We start from the raw sequence: 24,240 nt of genomic DNA, 5'->3' as shown, positions 1-24,240 counted from the left end.
TTATTCCCTCTTTGGCACTCAGTTATTTCTAGTGCAAACAGAGCATCCTACATCTGTCCTGCTTTCTTCATAACAACTTAGTTTGCTGGTTTGTTAAACCCATAGTTTCCTATTTAAGTACAGGAGGAAGGAATGTGTGTTCAGTTTTCCTTTCCATTAAAACCTTTTTGGCTGTGTGGCATTTTTTTGATTGGCTGTTTTTTAGGTTTGGTAGTTGTTTTTTTTCTGAAGGTGGCATGTTCTTCTTCCTTCAGCTGTTTTACATTAGTGAAATTATTATTTCATTGCAGTCATTCCTGGTTTACACAAGCCCATGTCTTTGTAAAATCAGACTGGGAGAATGCAGAACAGGGACAACTTCTTCAAGAGTTCTGAGATGATGAAAGCTCACCTGCAGGGTAAAAATGCAATTCTGTCTTACCTTTCTGCCATGCATCTTTAAAAAGATATTTGGATCTTAGGTTGGATAACAAGCAGCTTTGCCACCTAGGTGTTGTTTCAAAAAATGAATTCTGTTTCAGGTTAATGTCTTCAGGGTCAGTAAATATTTATGATAAAATGTAACAAATCTCTATTCAAAGGTCAGTAATTCATTGCAAGATAGGCACTCATCCCCTGCTTTGTCTATTTTGGTTGTAGCACTCCACTTTCTGTTTCAAAGTAAGACAAGGTATGCATGCTACTGAAAAACAGAGCCCCTATTTTATCTTGCATTACGGTTGCATGTGCCGATGCTTATTCTCAGTGATTTTCATAATTTTGCAGTACCTTCTCAAGACTTACATACTGTGCACTGAATTATGCTGTAATAGCATGATTCAATAGGTGGGGTGTGCCACGGGTACTGAGGTCAAGGCTGGAGTGCCGTGCAGTCGTGATGATCAGGGACACAAAGCTGTTTGAGTAATGAAATCAGCAGTTAGTGGACATGAAGGAACGTGACTTTTTTTTTTAATTAAATTGTCATTACTAAAGGAGTGAGAGTCTTTGAGAAATGCTTGTTCTGTTGGTTTTTTACCTCATTGCCTGATCTCAGTTACATGTACCTCAGTATGAAATACTGCTCTCTGGGAATCTGGTGTGTTTATGTTTCTTGCTACTTATCACTTCATTTTCTGGTTTAGCCACTGCTGCAAATACCATGAACAGGGCCTTGCCAGATAAACAATGGCACTGTGCTGTTCTAAACTAAACGCTGTTCTCCTTCCTTTTTTGGGCTTAGAGTAAGCACCATGTCCGTGTGCTTCTTCCTCACCTGGGGTGAATTTTGTCCTTCCACAGATGGCCAGCACTGTATCAGTTAATGCCAAATTATGACAGAGGTGCAATTTGGGTTGCATGCTGCCTTTTCTTTTCCTTTTCTTTTTTAAACTGCCATTGCTAGAAAGACTCCCTTTGACTTTAACAAGGATCGTGTTGAGCATCTTAGTGCCTGGTCTGAAGAGGTATAATAGCCACAACTGTATAATAGCCACAACTCTGCTAACCCTTGCATGTTTGTTTTCTTTTTTCACCTCCTTAGAGCCTCAGTGCCTGAAATAGAAGTTCTGCTTGAGAATCTTAATTTCCATTAAAAAGAAAGTGAGCTTCTAACTCTTCTCACTTGTAAGAGAAGCATGGAAAACAGGGCATGAAAATATATGCTGAAATGCCCCAGGGAATTAGCAAAGCATAACTGAAGAGGGGAAGTATACAAGACTGCAGTGTTTGGGGACAAAGGATATATTTTTGGATACTCATTCTTTGTGGTCTTCCTCATGAAAGGGCACTGGCATACCTCTGCAGTCAGACCTCCCTGGTGGGAACAGGGAGAAGGAATCCAGTTAGCCTCTCACAAGATGATGGATGTTCCCTGATTTCCCCCCACTGCGTTACCTACCCCACTGTCTGAAGTAACTCAAATTTTGTGGGGGCATTAGAGGGAGCATGTTTCTATGTCCGAATATGATACGTGGGTGGGTAGGACTTATTACAAACTGAAAACAAGCTCTGTATGCAGAGGAATGAAAGGAATTTAATGCGGGCGAGGTGATTGAGGGAAATTTTGAGGTACATCATGGGTTTAAATTATGACTTAAGCTGTTGATGGGGTACCATAGGTACCTTTGCAAAAGCTTAGAAGGCAGATCAACCCACAGATCTCTTCTGCAAGAAATAGGAATGTTTTTAAGGGTAAGGAATCGTAACTGAACTGAAGAGCTGTTCCCCACAACATGTAGTGGAGGTGATGGCGTTGACATTGTTTTGCCAGTTGTATATTTCTTCCATCTGTCTCAGACCTCTTGGTGAGATGTGGTCAACGGTTTTGCTGCCCGTAATGCTGTGCAGAGCCAACAAGGAGAAAACTGCTGCGCTTGTTTTAAGCGAGTCTGTCTTGCTGTCTGTAGTAATAGGCCCCCTAATGGCGATACCAATAATAGTCAGAAGTTCTTAACTTTTCTGGGTAATACTGGTATTTAGAAACCTAATTGTATATAGTAGAATTCAATTTACTGAAGATTAGTAGCTCCGTGTTAAACCAGTCATAAACCAAAATCCTCAAGGCACTGTAAAGAAAACTTCATACACTGTGTAATTTGTTGAAGACAGCTAATTAATTGGCCGTAAGTGATCCCAGTACAATCTAGTTCGCATGCGCAAAACAGTCATAATTTTTCTAATCTCAATAAAGAGCACAATGCTTTAATTACTGTGTAATCTCTTAAAAGCTAAATGTTTCCTTTGAAATAGATTAAATGGTAGCAGCCTGTAATTTCTCAAGTTGCCATTAAATAATTAAAGAATTGTCTGTGTCAGCTGGAGTGTAAGTAAATGTAAAATCATACCATAGTAGAAATAATCTTCTTGTGCTTGATTAGGACAATCTTGGCTTTGCCAGAATTTTTGGAAACCATCATGAAGCATTCCTTTCTTTGAAGAAATTTAGCACTTCATTCTGACTAAATTGAGGTTCCTTTTTATGTGAGTCTAATTCTGACTTCATTAATTAACCAGTTTTATGTGATAACACAGATTTATAATCTTTGCTTTTGAACCAGAAGGAAGGGGTTTTTTTCCCCACTCACTTTGATATTTTGGGTTGATCACATTGCTAAAGGCAATGCCGTTCACCCATATGGGCTCTAGAGGAAGGTACTGAATTCTAAGTTTTCTGTGCTTTAAAAAACACACACCACAAAACAAAAAAAATCCAAACCCCACCCCATTATCATCTTCGTATTATACTAAAAGGGAGAGTCCTTTGGTCAAAACCAGTGGGAGATTCTAAACTATTTGCATGCTCAACTGTCTGTAGAGAGGTTCAGCACCCAAACTGCCTTCTGTAAGCTTCATGGGAACAAGATGAACAAGCCTGCATCTATGGGACAAAGCAGAGAGGAGGGGGTGGTGTTCTTTGGAGTATGGGACAAAATGGTGTCTGCTGACCTTTTCTCACAGGGCTGTGGATGCTGTTTTAGAGCAGTGGTTGGAGAAAACATTAGGGAACAGAAGATCCGCTGCTGAACATGTAGCCCAAACACTTCTCTGGCTTACCAGCAGTATTTGGCCAGTGGCTGTGGCCCTTGCAGGAGGTTCAACAGTGTTGTCTACATTGCTGCAGGAGTGTACATCCCCTCATCTTTCTTGTTTTACTGGGCTTATACTCTCTAGGCATGCTGTTTTTCAGACTTCTATGTGTAGGAGAAAGAAAGGATGCACACCTCAATGTAAGCTCTTTTTTTTTTTTTTTTTTGACTGTGTGTTCATTGACTTCAAAGTACAAGCTTTCCAGCCATGACTTGGTCTTTGATCTTCCCCCGCGGTTACAGGCGTGCAGAAAGAGGAACATCAAAGTCAGGAATGGCTAGTTTTGTTGGCAGATGGGTATGGGGATTTAATTGTTGCCCTCCTTTGTTCTACTAGGATGCATTCCAGGAAGAGTACTACCGAACAGGAACCTACCCAGCAGTCCCTATAGTACCACCCCGACGACCATGGACACTTTTGAACTGGCTTTTCTGGGCCTTATTGCTGCTATATCCTTTATTCAAGCTGCTCGTCAACATGATCAACAGTGGATCATCACTGACACTGGCTAGTTTTGCATTTGTCATTGTAATGGGTAAGTTTTCTACAACAGAAAGATTACTTACAGGGTAACTGTCAGACATGATTTATTGAGGCTTACTAAATATAAGCATGACTTGTGAATTCAACAGACCATCTGATACTATATCCACTTAAGCCTTGAATAGGTTAAATAGATACTTTTTGTTGTTGTTTATTTTTGTATAGTTGTATTATTTTTTGTAAGAGCTGCATACAAATTCTTCTGTTTCTGTAGAAATCAAAACAGTAACTTTCCAGTGGCTTGGCTACAAGAGGCTTTATTTTCTTGTGTAGTGTGTTGCTGGGTTGCACTTTGAATGCCTAGAAGAGGTGCTCAAGGCTAATTTATTCTGTTGAGAATTCTTTCATCTAATCATAGTCTGATATGTCATCCACTGGAAATCCATGAGCTTGTAATTTAAGGACAGGCTGTTGTGGCCATCTGCTCTGACTTACATAGCACAGGGTATAGACTATCACAGGTGATTCCTACAGTTCCTGTGGTAGTTCTGAACTGCCTTGGTTTGTGTTTAAACTAGTATGTTATTTAAGAGGAGGAAGGAAAACAAAACAAGGAGCTGGCCCACAGAAAGGGAGGGAAATCTCATTTGGTGTACTTCATGGAAGCAGGAACCATGTCAGTTTGGCAAATAACATCATATCTGGGTGTCTGTGCTTTATGGCGTATTGAGTGCCTGTTTGAAGAATAAGTTCTCTTCCAGAATAAGCCATAGATTTATAAAGCAAATATTTTCTGTGGCTGCACTGACCATCACGTGTATTTATGGCTTCATCACCTTAACGCCTGTGTATATTACAGACATCCTTTGAAAAAGAAACAGAACTTCACAGCCCTTCTGGCTTTGAGTGTACTTGGATGCAGAGATATTAGAGTTAGCTTAAAAAGCCATGTCCAAAATAGCAACGTGGAGGAAATAGGGAAACATGGAGCATTTTCTTGTCTCGGAAATGCTTCTTTGCTGTCTACCTAGGAAATTGTTCCTAACACATAATAATTCTTCGCATTCTCAAAAAGTCTGAATCTTGAGCAGGTCCCATGCTAGTCTGATCACGATTAATTAAGTAATGTCCTTTTGTCCATCTGTGAAGAGCTTGATGTGGTAGGCACACAATATTCTTTTTCAGAAAGTGCCCACCAAATCAAACTCTGCGTAAGCTACTGTGGAAGCTTCTTAGACAGATAATTGGAGAAGGAAGAGAGTGTGTGTGTGTGTGTGTGTGTGTGTGCATGCATGTAGGCAGGATATTTGCTTAGTGATGCTTTGGGCCAGAGGAAGGAAAACAAGAGCAAGGATAAGGTCCAACATAATAGTTGATACATTAATGTGGGCAAGGCAGAGGAAAAGGGAGGGGAATCCTGTGCTCTTGTCCCCACCTGGAGGAGTTGTTGGTGCTTTCTACCCTGGGAATGTTTTATGTAAAATGTGTAAGAATTTATTGGAGTAGTGACTACACCTTAGAAGCACCTTTTTTCCACCCATGTTACTTGTTGGAAAGTACAAGTAGTGCTCCCCCTCCTTCTCTGACCAGTGAATAGGATGGGAGTGAAGAGTGTGCACCATGGTTGAGGTGTGCTCCTCAGGAATGGGACATGTTGGGTTTAAATCCCCTTCAGTTGCAGAGAAGGGTCAACTGGTCTTCCCTGTGCTCTAGTTCAAAATAGGTATACAATAACAGTGAGCAGGATGAGGTATGACACCATTGCAAACGCTACGTCCCTGGCAATAGCACTCAAGAGGGCATTTGTTCTGCCTTTGGAAGAAAGGCTGGCATAGTCTGTTTGGTACTGGGCTGTGGATTGATGGCCTAATGGGGCACTGAAGCTTAGCTGTTGCAAAACTTCTTAATATCTCATCTTTCCTTCAGCATTTTCCTCTTAATTCAGCTTCTCCACTCAGTGGGCTGGTTGTTCAGGTGCCATTCCAAAGTGCCTCAGGCCTTGCATACCCTCCACAGGGAACCTCACTGCATAATTCAGGGTTCTGGATTTTAACCTCAGGGCTGGATGCTTTAATGCTTGGCATTGTGGCATCTGTGGTGTTTCTGGATTTAGCCCTTATTAATTTAGTTGAGTGACACCACACCCCCCATCCCCACCATAAGTGCAATACTATCTTGCCATTAGTGGCCTTTACAACTAGGTCATGTCTCCTATCAGGAAGGGAGGGAAGGAACCTGTAAAGAAAAAAGCTAGATGTTACTAAGAATGGACAGCAAAAGAGCCCTTTTTTTTTCCTGCTGTCTTACTCCCCACTTAACTTTCTTCTGCTTCTAGCCACAAGGAAAGATTAATAAGCAGGCTGCTGTGAGTCCTCTTTTGAATGCAGTGATAATCCAAAGGTTCTCAGGTTATTTGTAATGCTGGAGCTAACAGAAAGCTAAGGCAGCAGTCTGCTGCCAGAATGAACGTGTGAGCTCCCAGGCTGCAAAAGCACAGCTGAGGAATGCATTAAGAGTGGTGAGATTAATGGCCCACTGTGATATGCATTGCTGCCCCATACGTATCTGCCACATTTGTGGGATGCTGCAAGTTGCAGTCCTTGGCAACCTTTGAAAGACCCCTGTGCTTAGCAACAGCTCTGTTCTCACTCTGAATACCTAGTGTGATCAAACCCAAAGTGCTTGTAACTGGCCAGGATTTGCAGCACAGCAGAAGACACTGCATTGCCTGTAGTAGTGGCTGTCGCCTGATTAGACTCAGCTAGCCACCTCTGGCTCACAGGCAGGCAAAAACAAAGATGATGATGTCACTTATTAGCAGATAGCAGCCTCTGTGAAGCTGTGGAGGGAAGAGAATCTGGGAGTGGAAGGAAGCTCAGCCTTCAGTAAAACAAGCAAAAAGCAGAGCTGGTTTATCCTGGTCACTTAAAAGTGGATGTGTCATTACTTGCCAAAAGAGTTAACGGCTCCCTTAGTATGTTATAGTCTGTTTCTGTTTTACTATATCCCTTTAAAAGCAATGTTATTGCTAGTTGGGAATCATTGGTCTCTTTTTGTGGAAGCACCTAAAAACTTCAGCCCGAGCTATCACATTGACTTTTGTAGCCAATAGCTGAGTTTCTGTAGTAAGGCCGTTCTCCCCAGACTGTGTTTTATATCCTAAGGGGTATCTCTGTCATGAATATCCTGGGAGTGATACAGCTGCCTCTGACAGAGGAACAACCAGTATTTTATTTTGCAGTTCATCTCCAGCTTTAGGCAAGGTCTCAGAAGTGACTCCTGCAATGGCTGGGAGGTAGCAGTAGATGAACACAAATGTACCTTGGAGGTTCTGACTCTTGGTGCCAGTTGGAACTGTCTGCCTGGCAGATCCAGTTTGTAGCAAAGCAGGGAGGATGCTATCTTTTCCCGTGTGAGCAGTGATTGGTACCTGCTGGGTTAACAATGTAAAAGGAAGCTTTTTCTGTAAATCAGAGCGATTTATTTACCATTGTGATCAGGTGATAAACTTGCCTTTTCACATTGCTCCTAGTAGACCTTTTCCCTCTGTTCGTAAACTGAAGCAGCATAGGTAGCTTTCAGACATTTTTTTTTATATGGCAATTTGACAGCTCACCAGAGTCGGGAAGCTTATTGCAGTCCCTAATAGCCCATTAGAAATAGATAGCTGATTCTAAGGGCAGATTTCAGTACCTGATAACATGACCTTTATTAGCATAGGTGCAGATAGCACAAGATATTCCTAAACCTGTGATAGGAAAGAGTGGAGGAACTAGGAGGTCCTTTTAGCTGGTACCCTCTGCTTTGTTTTCAGTGTCGTTTGTCTTTTAGACAGTCTCTGCTAATTGTGCTCTCCAATAAAACACCTCCTGGCTTGTAAGTAGCTGGCTGTTCAGGTGGAAAGAACTGTAAGAGAAATGCCCTATGGCAGTTAAGCTGGAGTAAAAGCACTGTAATCCCTCAGACCCTAACCCTCAGATCCAAGGAATGAATAACCAATAGCTCTGCTGGTTCAGCTCAAACACTTTCAGCCCTAAATGAACGATGTCTCCTCTTTATACTGAGAACGCTGAGCCATCCCCTCTTGCTTTGTTGTGCAGCGGTTTGGCTATTTGTACTGATAATAGTCATCACATTGTGCTAGTATCTAACTACCAGTCTGGGACCAGGAGCCCTTTGTGATACTACTTGAACCAACACAAGGCAGTCCCTGCTCAAGCAGTTAGAGGGACAAAAGTCTCTTCTGAAAACTGGCTTTAGTTTCATAGAACACATGGCAAGAGATTTATGTACTTAACTCACAACTGCTATTTAAAACTTGGGGCTGATATTTTGGTGTTAAAGCAATGAGTCTGTCAAATGTCAGTATTTGTATTTGACAGCAGCTTCTTTTTTTTTTTTTTTTCCCTCCTCCTGCTTCCCCAATCTCATCTAGCTCCAAAGAACTCGGTGTTAGGTTGCCTTTCATGTTTTGGTAACTTGTGTTGAAGAGGACAACCTTCATGCTCTAGAAGTACTTTATTATAGAGCTGTCAACAGCTGTTAAAAGGGGATTGTTGGTTCTGTATGCAAAAGATGAGAGGGCTTCTCTTGGCTTTTAAATGAAGAAGTAGCTCTTACATGTCTAATGCTAAAAGCATAATGGCATCTGGACTTATGGCGTGGGGCCAGCAGTTAAGTATTAGTTACAGGCGAGAGAAGTATTTAATTTGAACCAAGTGTAAGTAGTGATGAGCCAGCTTTGATTCTGCAGGAGCTGTTGTATGTCTGCTGTACCGAATGTGCACAGTGCTATTAGAAAACCTGTTTCCATGGATCACAGTACAAACCGTGAGTGAGTCCTTGGTGACTTGACAGTGTCCAAGTGCAGTGTGGACTGAAGGGTTGGAGCATGATGTGATCTAGGCAGCAAGGCTGTTAATGCCCATAGGCTGAGATGAGTGGAAGGTGAGGAGTGCATGAGCCAGCAGTGTTACAGTAAGTTTTACAACAGGATATAAACTGTGTGCAGGATTCTGTTTGTGTTGATTCTGCCTGTTGGTGGAGCTGCCAGACAATCTGGCCTGTCAGCCTGGTGCCCAAAACTGTTTTTTTTTTTTTGTTACTTGCTTGTTTCTTCTTAATAGTATGTAAGATAGGCCCTCAATGGCTATCTCTACCATTCCTATAAGCTTTAGTTGTACAAATCTTCATTTCACTGTATAACCTGTGTAACTCAGGTGTACAGCAGACTATATACAGGAAATTTTTATGCCCCTACCTGCTGTGCTGCTTATAGCACTTGCTGTGAGGTACAAACCCCAGGTAACAGATGAGAAGAAATCCTGAGGTGTGAGAGAAAAGGTGGAAATGCTCTGCTCTGAGCTAAAGTTTTGCTGAGGGATGTGGTACTATGTGTGGAGGTGGTAGTTTTCTTGGAGCTAAAAAATGTTCCAAGAAAGAGATCACATTATTGGCTCTGTTGATTTGTGTTAGCTCAGCCCTCCCTCAGCCCCCAGCACTCTGGCAGGCAGAGCAGGTTCTCAGCAACCTCCTGCATCTTTTGACTGGTGGGTAATGATGGGCAGAAAGATGGCAGGAGCTCAGTTACCTTCTATAGTTTGTCATGGAGCAGTGCAGGGATGCCTCAGCCAATAGCTTCTCTTTCCTGCTCTTCTCAGGGTGGGCGTAAACTCTTACAGCTGGTTAAGATAGGCACAATTCCTGCTTGATCTCCCTTTCTCCCCTTCCTTGTAGTAAAAAAACCCGAAGTTCCCCTTACTATAGTTGTATTTAAAACAACAGTGGAATAAATCCTTAAACATGATGGTATCTCTAGGGTATGCACTAAGGCTCCAGGAGAGTTGTGGAGAGGAGGCAGGCAGTGCAGGGAGAAACCACTGAGGCACCTCAGCACTTATCCCCACTTTGTTTCCACAGGCTTGGCAAACATGAGCAGTCCCTTCTCCTTGCACCCTGCCTTCCCCAGGGTGCTGAGGGCTGCAGGGTGAAACAAGGACAGAAGAGCAGTGGCAGCTTCTGCCAGGGAGCAAAGGAGAAGAAAAAAAAAAATAAATCTGAACTACTGAACTAGGTACTTTTTGGTGTCCAGGCAATAGCATTCTTGGAACTGGATGAAATCCCCAATGTGCTATGTGGTTGCTGTAACAGCTGCTCTTATTTATGCTCTGTGTTCATCTCCAGATGCTGTTTCTATCCCTTCTGGTTAAAATCTTAATGATTTCATGCTTACTATTATGTTATGATCGCAGACTGCAGGCTATATGTTGGATCTTCCTCGTCTTCCCTAGCTCATGGCCATTGACATGTCAGAGATGTGTTTTTCTTTTCTATTTGCGACAGTGAAACCCTTCACTTGTCCCAGTTGTGTGCATTTCCATTCACAGACTAACAGTGGAGTGTAAGTGACAGTGAACTCCCTAGGAGCCATCTCCCCTTCTGGACTGTTCACTGCACAGCTATCTGCCTGTGAGAGGGCCCTGCTTTCCTGGAGTCTCGGCATCCAGGAGACCTGCGGGCAGCCCCACCAGCTTCCCCATTGCACCAGTCTGTTCAGCCTTCACTCTGTCACATCATGTGTGACTCATCTCTGGTATCCAATTACCACTTGCACTTCTAAAAACTGTCACTGAATTTGCTGTCATACTACAAAACACAAGTCTGTAGTTGATTGGTTTGTTTTCAAGTGCTGGTATTTTGAAAGAACAGAATACACAGTGCCTTTCATCCAAGCAAATCAGACAGAAGACAGTAGCTGAGGTGGGAAGGCACCTCTGGAGATCATCTAGTCCAAACCCCCAGCTCAGAGCAGGTTCAGCTACAGCAGGTTGCTCAGGGCTGTGTCCCGTTGGGTTTTGAGTATCTCCAAGGATGGAGACTCCACAGACTCCCTGGGCAGCCTGTGCCAGTGTTCAACCACCTGCATGGTAAAGAAGATTTTCTTCCTTTTTTTCTTATGCTCAGAGGGAACCTCCAGTGTTTCAGCTTGTGCCCATTGCCTTCTGCCCTGTCACTGGGCACCACTGAGAAGAGCCTGGCTCCATCTGCTTTACACCCTCCCTTCAGATATTTATGCACAGTGATAAGATCACACCGAGCTTCACTTCCCCAGGCTGTGAACAGTCCCAGCTCAGCCTCTCCTCATATGCAAGATGCTCCCTCCACTCCCTTAATCATCTCTGTGGCCTTCACTGGCCTTGCTCTAGTATGTCTGTGTCTCTCTTGTACTGGGGAGCTGAAACTGGACCAAGCACTCCAGATTTGCCTCACCAGTGCTGAGCAGGGTGGGAAGGATCATCTCCCTTGACCTGCTGGAAATGCTCTTCCTAATGCAGCCCTGGGCAGCTTCGTACTCCTTTCCCACAAGGGCACACTGCTGGCATCTACCAGAAAGCCCAGGTCCTTCTCTGCAGAGCTGCTTTCTAGCCTATCTTCTTACTTAAATAATATATTCAGCTTTTTCAAGTTGCCTTACAGTTATAACATTTGTTCAATAAATAGTCTGTGTTCCACTTCAGAACAGGTTGCTTGAAGCACAAGGGAGAAGTAGCTATTTACAGAAGTGCTAGCACCAGGTTACAGCTGGCCAAGCAACTGGTAAAGCACAGGGCAGCACTGGTTACCAGCTGACAGTCCTCTCCCATTCATGTGCTGAAGAGCAGCAAATGCCAGGACACAGGGTGTTGTATCAGCCCTGCTGCTGGCAGTTGATGCCTGGTAGCAGTATGAAGCCTCTGGATTCTCAGTCTTTGTCTGCAAGCAGCTTTAACTTTATTTTTATTGATTTTGCAGCTTCTGTTGGTGTCAGATGGATGATAGGCGTTACAGAAATTAACAAGGGCTCCACCTATGGCAACAATGACAACAAGCAGAAACAAAAGTAGTTATCTTCAGAGACTGCTTCGATCCAAAGGGAACAAATGCAACTTCTGAAAACTCTTAAGTGCATATCATGGTCCTTCAAGTGAGATCAGAGGAAGGGTAGGATGAGCAATTGCCATGCATATCCGAATTTGTGCTACTATTATTTTTCTCTGGGGGGGTTGGGCTGGATGACATGCTTGAAAGATGCACTCCTTTGTATACTCTCCACAACAGGTTTGCATTTGTTTGGTTGGTTTGTTTTCCTATGAAGTGTCTGAAGTTTTGAAGAAAAAAAAAAAAAAAATCCAGTGTGCTTATATGATGAGACTCTACCTGGAAACTAACCAGAGGTGCAGGCTTTATCTTTCTTCACTTGCTCTAAGGAATGGATAAATGTCAGAAGATTTTTACAAGATGATTAAAATTGATAGTTGTGTAGATCACATGTTAACAATTTAACAACCATAATCTGTCAATGTTTAAATACAGTAAGATGCTCTTCTTGGTTATACCAGTATTGGACTGAAGCAGCTCCACTGAACTGGCAGACTTGCAGTAGAGTTTTTCTACATCTAAACTTACTCCCACAGTGTGCACCACATGGGCCCCTTAAACCTTCAGCCAGACCCTGGCTAAGGGCCCACTTTGTTAGATGGGAGCCTTCCAGTGGCATAACCTGGAGTGGAATTTGGCCTTGTGGCCTGAGCAGAGCCAGGTTACCCACTGCCACATCTTTCCCCAGGCAATACATCAGAGGGATAGCTAAAACCTGTAATTCTTTTGAGAGTAAATGCCATTTATAGTTTGGAAAAACTGAGGTAATAAATTCCTTTCAGCTGTAAACACTGATTAAAATTCTAGGCCTTCCTAACAATGGTGGAAACAAAACAACTGGGTATGCTGTAACTAAGTAATGCAAAGCGTGCATTAAAAGTTATGCCCCACACCCATACTGTTGTGATCCCAATTAATCTGCTTGTCTTCCTTTTCTGATAAATTAGTTTATGTGGTGCCTCATAGCAGTCAGCCTGAGGTAATACTTAAATTATCTTTTGCTTTTCTTTTGGGGAGAAGAGGGGAAGTAGGAGAGACACAGGACACTGGCATGGCTTAGAGTTTTTTATGGCTGGCTGGACTGGCTATGACAGCCTTTTGAAGTAAATAAAAATAGAATCAAGCCCCTTGGGAAAAATGCATTGCTCTGACATTCCTGGTACTGATTCCAGGGCATCCTCCTCTTGTTTTTAAACTTCAAGAGTTAAGGGTATGCAAGCTACTAAAAAGAGCTTGTTTAAAAGAAGAAAAAAAGAAAAGAAAAAGAGGGGACTTCCAACTACCAGCAATTATGACTGAAAAAAACCCAAGCTTTTAAAATCTAAAGATACTGATACTGAGCAGTGGGGATTATGATTGACACTTTTAATGATGGCACATTTTCCCTGCACATAGGACTAAACCACGATAGTCTAGGAATAAACAGCCTGTGTGTGTCTAGAGAGCAAAGTGAGCAGTCTCAGTTCTAGCAGCTGCTATAAAAAACATTTCTCTTTTCCTGTAATAAAACTGAGGCCAGAAGAAACAGGGGCTAATACAACAGAGTATGAATCACTCCATGAAATATGCATTTGCTGTTCAATATATCAGATCATCTAGAAACTAGTCTGTTCAATATGCAGCACCTAAAGAGCAGGTGTAGTGGTGCTTTTAGCATGGAGCAGTAAGTAAAGTTTTTTGAGAGTGGAGGCATAAAGTGTACAACGTGAGAGAAGGAATAGGCCTTGGGAAGTGTGAGGGACTAGTTTTGAGGGCTTTTTTCCCCACCTGTCTTGTGTACACATGCATTCCCTATGCTCTGAAGCTTTCTGGAATAGCTTTCTGGAACATAAGCATGGGCTTTACTGTAGTTTTTCAACACATGAAATGGAGCCTGAGATCAGAGAATACTGCTGTGCTTATAAAGCTATTCTCTTAATGAAGCACATGCCCTGCACCTCTGTTTGCTAAAACAATCATCTTAACAGTGGAAAACTGACTATTATAACCTGGAGTAGTGTCTGAAGTAATGCAGATGTACCCATAGTAATGCATCAGGCATGTTAATGAGCCAGGCCTGAAGACACTGTACACCAGAGGGGGTGGGGGTGGGAGACAGAAAAGATCTCTCCAAGCTAGCATTTACCTTACTTGGCAGATACAGTGGGCTTTTCTCAGGTGGTAAAACCCTGTATACGTAGCTGAGTAGTTCTGAGCAGCAAATACATACTCATGTAGTGATAGAGACTGGCTTTTTTGCCTTTTTAAAGAGCCACTGATTTAACATGCTGGCAGGGAGACATTTAATGTTCCTTATGAATCTTAGTCCTTTCTTATCCAACTGCATGCAGTGCCACTTCTCCCAGAGGAAAATACCAAATGTGTAAATACTTCTGAAAGATTATTTAGATTATTTCATACCCATTTCCCTGGGACCAACCCTTAGAATAGGCTGAGGGCAAACATGCCACTCCTGGATCCGTCCTCCTAAGCACTTCTAGAAGCCCTGACACCCAAGGACTGCACCACTGCACCCTTCCAGCCTTCACTGGCAAACAGAGAAAGCTTAATGGTACTTGCCAAAGTTAAACTAGTCCAGTTCACTGTATTAAAAGAATGACATATGTCATTGGGAAGCAGTGTTTGCCCCTCATCCCCACAAGCAACTGTATGTTCTACAACTGCCTTAACAAAAGTAGTCTTAACATTTGTTTATACAGAAATAAAAGTATAAAAAGCTGACATGCAGTGAATGAGTTTTCTTTTGGTCAGCAGCAACGAACTAGTAATGGTTTACTTTTCACCTTTACCCTGACTCCTAAAAGCTGTCTGCAGTTCCTGTTTGTGTACAAGGGCACCTGAAACAAGGCAAATGAGGACAAAAACCGCTCGGATACTTCTGATATATGGCAACATGAAGCACACAGCAGGCTGGGGAAGGTGACTTTTACCTCAGGTACTTTCATAGTCAGTTGCTGAGAAAGACAACATACTTCCCCTCCTATCATAAGTGAAAACAGAGAACTGATGAGAAGGGAAAATCTTTGTTAAATTCAGCATTGTATTTTTTGAGAGCCTAGATACACTGCACTGGTGACCTGCACAGTGAAGCTCATGCTTTTCTAGATTTAAATGTCAGATTTCATGATACCTTCTCAACAGCTCACCCAGCTGCTAAAAGCTACCCCGCACCTGTAACAAATCAAGGATTTGTGGATTAAGAGAGACAGGACTTACTTTAGAATAAAGCCAATATTAAAAGCAAGTTCTCTGCTTTGTAAGTTACCCATTTTAAGGTCTAAAGCTGTAACAGGAATATGTAAACTTGCAATAATGCTTACAAGTAACAGTTTTAAGTCATCTGTAATAGCAAGCCAAACAAAATAATCTAAATAGATCAAGTGTTGCAGGCTGTTCCTTCTAATCGCTAACCACTTCTAACTTCTATTTTCTGAGACCGATGACAATTGGGTGGTGGTGGTGAAATCTAAGTCCAGGATCAGAAATCAGTTTTAAAAAGCTCTTAACAGTAAGTTCTTGCTTTTGCCAAACAGAACACAAGAATAAGCTTTACTGATTTTCCTCTTGGCCACAGAAATGCCATGCAGACCATTCCCTGTTTGCAGTTCTCACATTCAAGAAGCAAGCAATTTCCCTTATGTAATAGGTAGTGTCAGGAATTGCACATCACCTTATTTCCTCAGGAGAGATTGAAGGGGGGACCTTAATTCCATTATCACTTGTAGCAGCGCAAGATGCTTCCCACACATCTTGAGCTTGACAAAACATTGACTACTGCAATGTAAGAGAAGCTTATTCCTGTTAGGTTAGCTTAGCAGTCTTGAACAAGCCTTGGAAAAAAGTTTAAAATGTGACACGACCCCACATATTTATTTTCAGAAGAAAAACCCTTCACCAACAACTCCTAAAATAAACCATTTATTGAGAAAAAACTTTTAAAATTTCATTGATCAGCCTTGTGCATAACAAATCTGAAGCTTGCCAAAAACAAATAAACAAAAAAAACCAGTAAAAGTTCACAGTCAGTGCACTCAACAAACAGATTAAAAAACAAGGTCCATAACGCCTGATAACACTACAGCATTTTTCTGAACCTAGAGAGTTCAAAAATACTACATATTAACATTACAGTTCTCAATCAAATGAGAAACAGGAGAAAGAACAAAAAAGGTATGGTCCATATACAGTAGTAATGGCACTTTCACTGAAACATGTAGCTTCTTCCAACTTGCGGACACTGTCACATGAGCAACATGTGCCAAGTAAAACATACAGGAGCAGCAGAGAAAGTGACGCTCGTCACTTGTGCAGTCTTCGTAAGTTCAACTTTTATACTGTTTCTCAGCACAGTCTTTATGTAAATATTACATACAGTAGTGATTAAAAGATATCTTGCCAGAATAAAAAAGGCCAGAGATTGAATAACTTCATTCTTCATCTGTGCAAACCTGTGAAGAGGACAAAAGGCAATTCATTCAATTGTCTCCCTACTGCAGCAAGAAGATGACAACAGATCAATTTCTTTAGCACCTACACTGAACATCTTTGAAGCTTTCTTCTGTCTCCCTTGTTATACAGATAATGAATGACAACTATTTATATATGAATACTGATGTTTCCACTGTCACCACACAACTCTTACGTGTCTAAAGAAGCATTCTGCCTCTGTGATGGATGGGATTTGGCTACAGGTGCACTGATGAGAGGGAAGGGTACAATGACCCCAAACACACTGTTATTGAACCAGAATACCAAAGCGAACAACTTTATGCTGGCAGATGGGACAGAATTCAATAACCTACCTGTGCTCCTGCTTCTTCAAAAAAGAAGTTACTAATACACTTAAATTTGTAGCTGTGGATATTTGCCTATTCTTAAGCAAAGAATTAAACCAAAGTTCATGCAAGAACTGCAGATTGTTATGCCAATTGCCAGATAAACATTCAATATGAACTTAACATTAAGTATGAACTTCAAAGAAAAGCAGACCCTTGCAGTAGAGGATGGTAGAGTTCTCAAGCATGTGCTTGTTTCACTTTTTATGAGGGGACCCTTATCTCTGTATTACAGAATTCTGTGCATATGTATTCGCTGAAGTTTTAGGCACATAGCCCTTCAGATCCAGTTAACTACCACTGAGTTGAAGTTTGACAAGTCTTTTTAATATAAAGATAACGCATCTCAAAACAGCAGTGAAAGCTCATTGCATGGTGCACACCAGGTTCTTTTAGTCAAATGTTTGCTAGCAACATTACATGTGCTTCTGAAAAGATGCCAAACCTTGTTTTCTGGACAGCATCAACCTGATTCCAGCCTCCCACTGTGATGCAAAGCCCTGCAGCATAGCTGCAAATGATGCAGCCAACTAAAAGCCACTTCTGATTCCCATTCACAGTCTTTGTAGCCAAAGCCACGAGACAAACCTTGACAAAGGGATGATCAAGGAGCTGGCTGGCCGTCCACCTCATCTTTGGGTCACTTTCCAGGCAGTGGCAAAGGAAGTCTTTCCCTTCTGGGCTCACTTTGTCAGGAATAGGAGGCTTATGACCCATCCCCACTTTATACATGATCTGGAAGTTGTGCTCGTATTCGTGCCAAGGCCTCTGCAACAGGTAACAGAATTGCTAAGCGCAAGGTTTAGCGAGTAACTTGCAATCCAATAGAGCATATATTTCTGTACCCCAGGAAATTAAAAACCACCCCAGTACTTGCAGACTTAAGTGTGACAAATTGCTGGGAGTGGGACCAGAATTTGCAGAGAAACTGCTAAGAACAGTTTGCACTTACTCAGGACATGAAACATCCCTACCTTGCCGGTGACCATCTCTATAACAACACAGCCCAGGCTCCAGATGTCTGCTGCACGTCCGTGCCCTTCTCCTTTAGCTCTAGTAATTACTTCTGGAGCCATGTACGCTTTGAAACAACACATATTATGTCATCAGTCCATACAGCAGAAGGAACCGTATACATTAAGTGATTAACTGGGCAAACCAAATGCTTTTTAACCATCCCTAATGAATTACCACTCAGCTTTTCTTGCTAAGTTTTGTCATTTGTTGGCTTCTTATTCTTTGACACGTTTGCAGCATAACCGTCTTTCAGTTTGAAAAGTGATAGTGAAAATGCTGGTACAGTACATGCTTTCAGTTATTTTAATTGTTTAAAAATAGATTAAGCAGCAGTTCAGTAAGAACAGTACTGTTTCAGTAAGGCTGCAGAGAAAGATACAACCCCAGAAAACACAAGCTCCAGCATCTTTTTAGTTACCAGACAAGTACAATTTTATCTTTCCAGTTACATCATTCACTGATTGTTTTGGCTTCTGGATGTAAAGCACATCTAACTAGCTAAGGTAAAATCAAGTTTCCCTGAAACGTATCATTTTACTCCAGCCCAGACTTTTGGCAGAGGTATCTTCTTTTATGGTAATTAGACAACTATCTGCCTAGCACATGCTTCCTTACCTGCAGTCCCCAAAGTACTGTTGACTTCTCCAGGCATTGTCTGGGTGTTGTTCTTCAGTTTCACTGAGCAGCCAAAGTCTCCTAGTTTAATCAGTCCAGATGAGGTAAGAAAGATATTGGCTCCTAGGAAACACAATGAAAAACAGTAACACTTGTTAAGCTAGTGCCGAATTGAGGAATGAGGGCTTCTCGAGATACTCTTGGAAGTTACACAGTAGATAATAGCTGAATTCACACTTAGATCTTTACCTGTGGATTAAGCATGGAATATAACAGCATTAGAGATGTTCCCCAAAGGGTACATTACCATTAGCCAATGGGATTTTTGGTGGGTTTGTGTTAACACTAAGTGTACTGGAAGTTGACAACAAGAAGTTTTCAAAACACAAAGCAGTATGGCAGGCAAACTCATCAGCTTTCCATACATGCTCGTTATGAAATTACTCCTCCAGGAATTTATGAATTCCAGTGCTTATCCTTGTGAGTGTTGCACTGGGAAAACACACCTCTCCTTAAGGAGCTTCCTGGCAGAGGCCATTGCTGCGTACCTCCCACTAGCCGTCTTTCCAGTTCTGCTGAGTCAAGCCAGATGATATCACACAGCTGTGTTGTCACAGCAGACTTGCAAAATGGAGCTTATAGCATTTTATTATATGTAGTACCAAATGTCCACTCCTATTGTGTTCTACTTCCAGAAGAATTTCTGGAGAAGGACTACTGTTATAATAGCTGGCTACACTGCCAGCTTACACTAGAAAAAATTTCCCTAGCATAGTTGAAAATCTCCAAGGGGAATCTGCAGTTGGCTTCAAGTCACTTGCTCTACTCAACACTGCAAAATAAGCCGAGTGGTTTTGATAACCAGTGGTTTTCTTTCCTTCAACATCCTGCCAAAACACATGTTGACAGCCAACAGAAAACAGGTAGAGCAGAAGGAGCTCACTATGCATGTCAGACCAAATCCTGGATTCTGCAAGTATCACAACAAAACCACAAGTAGGTTGCAAGAGTCATCTGGCAGAAATACAGCTAGAGCTGTTTTCTCTCTTGAGGAAAGATGAATGGTTTGCACAGAACAAAACTGTATGCCTGCTCTAGGAGTAGCCAAATGTTGGGGGCTTTGTTACACATAGCCTTTTCCTATGTCCACACAGAAGATTCTTTCAAAAATACCTCATCAGAATACAACCTTCAAAAGTTTCTCACTTTTGTTCCACCTTGAACAAAGGTCAGTGCAGGAATTCTTGGCTGCTCCTCCTTTGTGTTCTGTTCTCTTAGTTAATGACTTTCCAGTTAGCTTGGCTGGGCATCCTCAAGATATTTGTGGAAAATAAAAATCCTCAAAAAGCTCAAGTCAAAAAAAGGCAGTGCAGGTCAATGATGCAAAAACCCTGCCCATTTCTCAAAGGGCTTCTCTAATTACTATGAGAATGCTTGATAACTAAAGCAAGATTTATTTAGTCCAAGAGGTGTTGCACAGAACTGCACTATAAAATGGGGAGAGAAATCATTAACGGAAATAAATTCCAACCTTTAATTACTGTAAGCCTTTTACAAGTTCTGAAAGAAGAATTGACTTTCAGGGAATACAACTATTCTGCACATTGCGTCCGTAAGTTTTCCACTCCTGGCATTCAGGTGCCTGCACATAGTCAAGATCAGAATGCTTTGGCTGGGTTCTGCAGTTTGCCATCAGAGGGACATATGTGTCCAGAGTCACCCTGCAATCACAGGCACGTGTAACGGAGCTGGGTAGACCATCCCTCAGCTCCTTGAATGAAAGAGAAAGCAGAAACACACCAAAGAAGTACAAGAAGGCAGCTCGACTGGATGCTAAATACAGGCAATGCATTAGAAGAGTGACAGTTACTCTACCAGCAACTTTTGCCTTTGAACTACTGTCCACAGCTTTTCTTTTTCTAATGTTTTCAAGCAATTACTTGTCATATAGAAAGTAGATGCACTTAGCCCACACAAAGAGCTTAGGAAAAACGACCATCACTACCAAACACTTTTACAAGGATGTTTTGGAAACCTATGTTCCCATTTCTCAAGAAAGCAACACGCAAATTTCATGGAAAGCTACAAAGTGGTTTCTGACTACTGCAGTGGGTGGAAACTGGCAGAGCTGAAGTGCAACAATCTCTCTTCTGACTGAATCTAAAGCTATTGTGATAGTTGAATACAGTTCAGAACCTCCTTACAAGGCCTTTCAAACCAAAGTTTGTCCCTTTAAAAAAGTAATGACAATTTAGCATAAATATTACTGTGAAAGTCTCTGTTACAGAGAACAAGACCAAGCTCTATAAGGAGTTTTTAAAAAGGGTCATCTTGTTAGATGAAACCTGCACAGAATCCAGCAGGACCTGGGTAAGAGAACAGGAGACACAAGGGCAGTACTTTGACGATGACTGATCCTTTTTACCTTTGACAGTTAATGTGACTGGGAATGTAACAAAATTCGTACCATATCTGCATGGTTAATAAGCAAAATAAAACCAGAGACCATGGCTAAAACAGCAAAAAGGTACAACACACCCATCTGTTCCTTCTCTCCTCCTACACGTACACTATCAAAAGCATCTTCATTGGATGAACTTGGCAGACACAAGAGGTAGCCCAGTTCTGCACAGCCTTACTGCCATTTATACCACAAGACTTTCTGGGCAGACTGAAAACAAAAGAGCAAATGTCAAAAGCCATACCCTTGACAGAGAAAACAATACCTATGACCCAAAGCATTTAAACTGAAGTTTCATGCCATGTATCTCTGTGCCAAGTCAGCCCCATATTAAGCGCAGTGAAAACTGCGCTAGTGTGATATTCCAAAGGTGCTGGTGTAAATACTGTGAATCCAAGGAGCAGTACCAAAAGCCCCACTAAAAACTGTGGCATAATTCCACAAAGAGGGGCAGCTCATAGACATTCCTCAGCCAGTACTTAAGCAGTGCAGCAGCCAAATTAATTCAAGAAACAAGCAGGCCAAATGCTACCCGTTAATGAGAAAATCAGCTTTAGCATCCTCTTTTACTCAGTCTCTTAGAAAGCGTGACACATGCCTGTAGTCTCCTGTTGAACAGCCTTCCATATCTTGTTGAATGACCTTCGTTCCCTTCTGCTCATCATAAAGACATGAAGGCAGGAATGGCAGAAATTCTGAGCTAACAACAAAGTTAACAAGAGGACAATAACACAGTAACACTTTGATGAAGACTTCCTGGCCTGGAGTGTCTTATTCACAGGTTTCTGATTTATTGAAGCTTCACATACAATCCCTTCATTTTCTGTATGCATTCTGAAAACGCAATCCGAGCACTCTTCAGGAATATGCCCTTCTCTCCCAGAGAGAAAGCACCAGGCATGACCTCAGTGATTAATTCCTGTCAATTCAGCACTTGCGAGACCACACTTGGAGTGCTGTGTCTTGTTTTTGGGCTCCCTGGTACAAGACAGACATTGACATACTGGAGCAAACCCAGCAGAGAGGCATCAAGATGGTCAGAGGGGCTGGTGCACACGAGTACAAGGAGAGGCTGAGAGATGGGTTTGTTTAGCTTGAAGAAGGGAAGACTGGGGAAGAGTGTGTGTGTGTGTGTGTGTGTAAAATTTATTGCTGTTTTCAGGATGATATCAAGATGATGGAAACAGACTTTTTCCTCAAAGGCACACTGTGAAAGGATGTGGGGCAATGGACACAAATAGCAACCTCTGCAAGGAAGTATCAGGTACAAGTTTTTCACAATGGGGATAGATCACTCATTGGGACTGGGCCCCAAGAAAAGGGAATCTCCATCCCTGGAGATATGAGCATCTCAACTAAACAAGGTCCTGAGCAATCTGATCTAATTTCACATTGGATCTGATACCAAGGTTGGCCCTGTTTTGAACAGAGGGCTCAACCAGAGATGTGCAGAGGTTCCCTTCAGCATTAAGTAGTCCATCATTCTCAATCATTGAGCAGAACAGCTTCCTTGCAAAAAGTGAATTAATTATAATTGAAGAATCTGGGCTTAGCCACAGCAGTTAAAACCCAATACCCTGAACAGAGATTAAAAAGTATCCCAAAAGACTTCATCACCTGCTATATCCTAGCACCAACTACTTTACACATTGATGCACACTAATAAAAACCAGTGCAGCCAAGTGTAACAACAAGCCAACGCTGCCCTCAGTTTGCTCTCACAACCATGGGTTGAAAAAGGATTCAAGGCAGCTGTGTCTTGCTTCATCTTTTACACTCATAGAACTGGATGCCATAATAGCATCTGAAAGACAATGGTGTCACAAGTGGACACTATTAACTGAAAGACTCGATTTTTGAGCCCAAGGTACTTGCAGACGCCAACTGCAGGATATGTATAAACAATTACTCTAAGAATTAGTTATCTGCTGCTGAAACAGATCCACAGTGGTTTAGCAAACTGGCCATGAGAGATCTAGTGTGATCTACAGCGAGATTTCCATAGGAAAGCAGTTTTAACAGTCTGAACGATGTATTGTCACTTTTCCCTATCAGAAAAGTAAGAGTACCTGACTACATAAGAGCTAAAAGTAAAACCAGAATTTTCTTTACTGCTGTTAGCCTGAAAACTTGGGGATGCAATGTTAGCATAAAAGGAGACGGAGAGGAAGAGACTTCCAATGTAACGTCAGGCATCCTTTATAAAAATACCCTCTGTGGTCTGTCTTCATATTCTGTCATTAAGTTTCAGGAGGGTCTATACATAGATGTGTCTGCAGTGACCCTCTGTTTATAGCTGCTGTTATTCTCAAGGAACACCCCAACATTTGGTATGAGGAACCTGTTGCAACAGAAATGCCCTCAGCATAGCATTACAGTTCTGTTAAACAGCTCTTCTTACTTCACTGCATTTCCCTGATGAGAGGGAGACCTATTTGGAAACATATCCAGAAATCAGCAATGACAGAGCAGCACAAAAGAAATCCCTGTCAGCCAGCCTTGGATTTTGATCACAACGAGCTTCCAGGAGAGCATAATCCAGCTAAACAGAACCTGGATATGGAATGATCAAGTAAAGGGCAAGGAGGGCACTGTGAAAAGCACAGAGGGAAATCCGCAACTGGAGAGAAACCTTTGGTCAGGAAGGAGAACCAGAAAAGGCAAGATTGCTGGGGAACGGGAGAGAGGGAAAGTGTTTTCTAGGAAAAAAACCAAAACTGACTCAAGAGTGGCCTACCTGGGTGGGAGGCCTCTGGATCGTAGATAGTTCTTTTCCCAAATGAGAAGCATGAGGCCAAAGGACCAAGAGCAACTGGGAACCTCCTACACTGCTGCGGTGATTCAAAACCCTGTGAGCAAGAGGGACATAGAAACCCAGCATCGTTGGGTTGCACTGCCTTGTCATAAAATGAGCATTCGCAGGGCATATTGTGTGCATTGTTTCCCCTGCCTTCTGTTAAGTTTCTGCCATAGGTGAGCAAAATATGCCAGACTAACAAAAACAAGATAACTAGACATGGAGGATGTTCTTGGAAGGCGCAGGAAGAGAAAAATGAATGTGAAATGTGGACTGACACCGAGTGCCTTAAGCAAATGCCAAAACCAACCCCCCTTCAGTTACTGTAGTTCCAGTCTGCTCATTTTGTAAGCAAAAGCTGAGAGCGAGGCATGAGTAGATAAATGTATGGCAAAAAAACCCCTAGATAAGTAATTTTACCATATCCCTTTAATTTATTTTAACAAGGCTTTTATTACTATGTGTAATCAACCATTTGTCTGAAATCCTAAAACTTCTGGAAAATGGGAATCACAAGAAAAAGTTCTGATGAACAACTCTAGCACTGT

General features: G+C 42.0%; 2 protein-coding genes across 12 annotated transcripts in view; one reads left to right on the top strand and one right to left on the bottom strand.

The window, feature by feature from the left end:
- AGPAT4 (1-acylglycerol-3-phosphate O-acyltransferase 4) overlaps window positions 1-14,815 on the top strand; it is an 87,147-nt gene extending 72,332 nt beyond the window's left edge. For 2 of the 4 annotated variants that reach the window (XM_072856217.1, XM_072856218.1), the window contains exons 8-9: window positions 3,904-4,102; window positions 11,842-14,813. In XM_072856217.1, the coding sequence (XP_072712318.1) occupies window positions 3,904-4,102; window positions 11,842-11,933 (291 nt within the window). In that variant the 3' untranslated portion in view covers window positions 11,934-14,813. Of the gene's footprint in view, window positions 1-3,903; window positions 4,103-11,841 lie in introns of all 4 variants that reach the window. The other 2 variants (XM_072856219.1, XM_072856216.1) reach the window with 2 other exon arrangements.
- A 1,060-nt stretch (window positions 14,816-15,875) lies between these two features.
- MAP3K4 (mitogen-activated protein kinase kinase kinase 4) overlaps window positions 15,876-24,240 on the bottom strand; it is a 74,360-nt gene continuing 65,995 nt past the window's right edge. For 6 of the 8 annotated variants that reach the window (XM_072856209.1, XM_072856212.1, XM_072856210.1 and 3 more), the window contains 4 exons: window positions 18,435-18,557; window positions 17,777-17,883; window positions 17,391-17,570; window positions 15,876-16,415 (listed from right to left, as the gene is read on the bottom strand). In XM_072856209.1, coding sequence (XP_072712310.1) covers window positions 16,395-16,415; window positions 17,391-17,570; window positions 17,777-17,883; window positions 18,435-18,557 — 431 coding nt within the window. In that variant the 3' untranslated portion in view covers window positions 15,876-16,394. Of the gene's footprint in view, window positions 16,416-17,390; window positions 17,571-17,776; window positions 17,884-18,434; window positions 18,558-23,632; window positions 23,745-24,240 lie in introns of those variants that run through there. The other 2 variants (XR_012041547.1, XR_012041546.1) reach the window with 2 other exon arrangements.

This window comes from Ciconia boyciana, chromosome 3 (assembly GCF_034638445.1).
Source record: "Ciconia boyciana chromosome 3, ASM3463844v1, whole genome shotgun sequence".
NCBI lineage: Eukaryota > Metazoa > Chordata > Aves > Ciconiiformes > Ciconiidae > Ciconia > Ciconia boyciana.
Note: the sequence above shows the minus strand (reverse complement) of the source record. Positions and strands in the feature narration are given on the sequence as shown.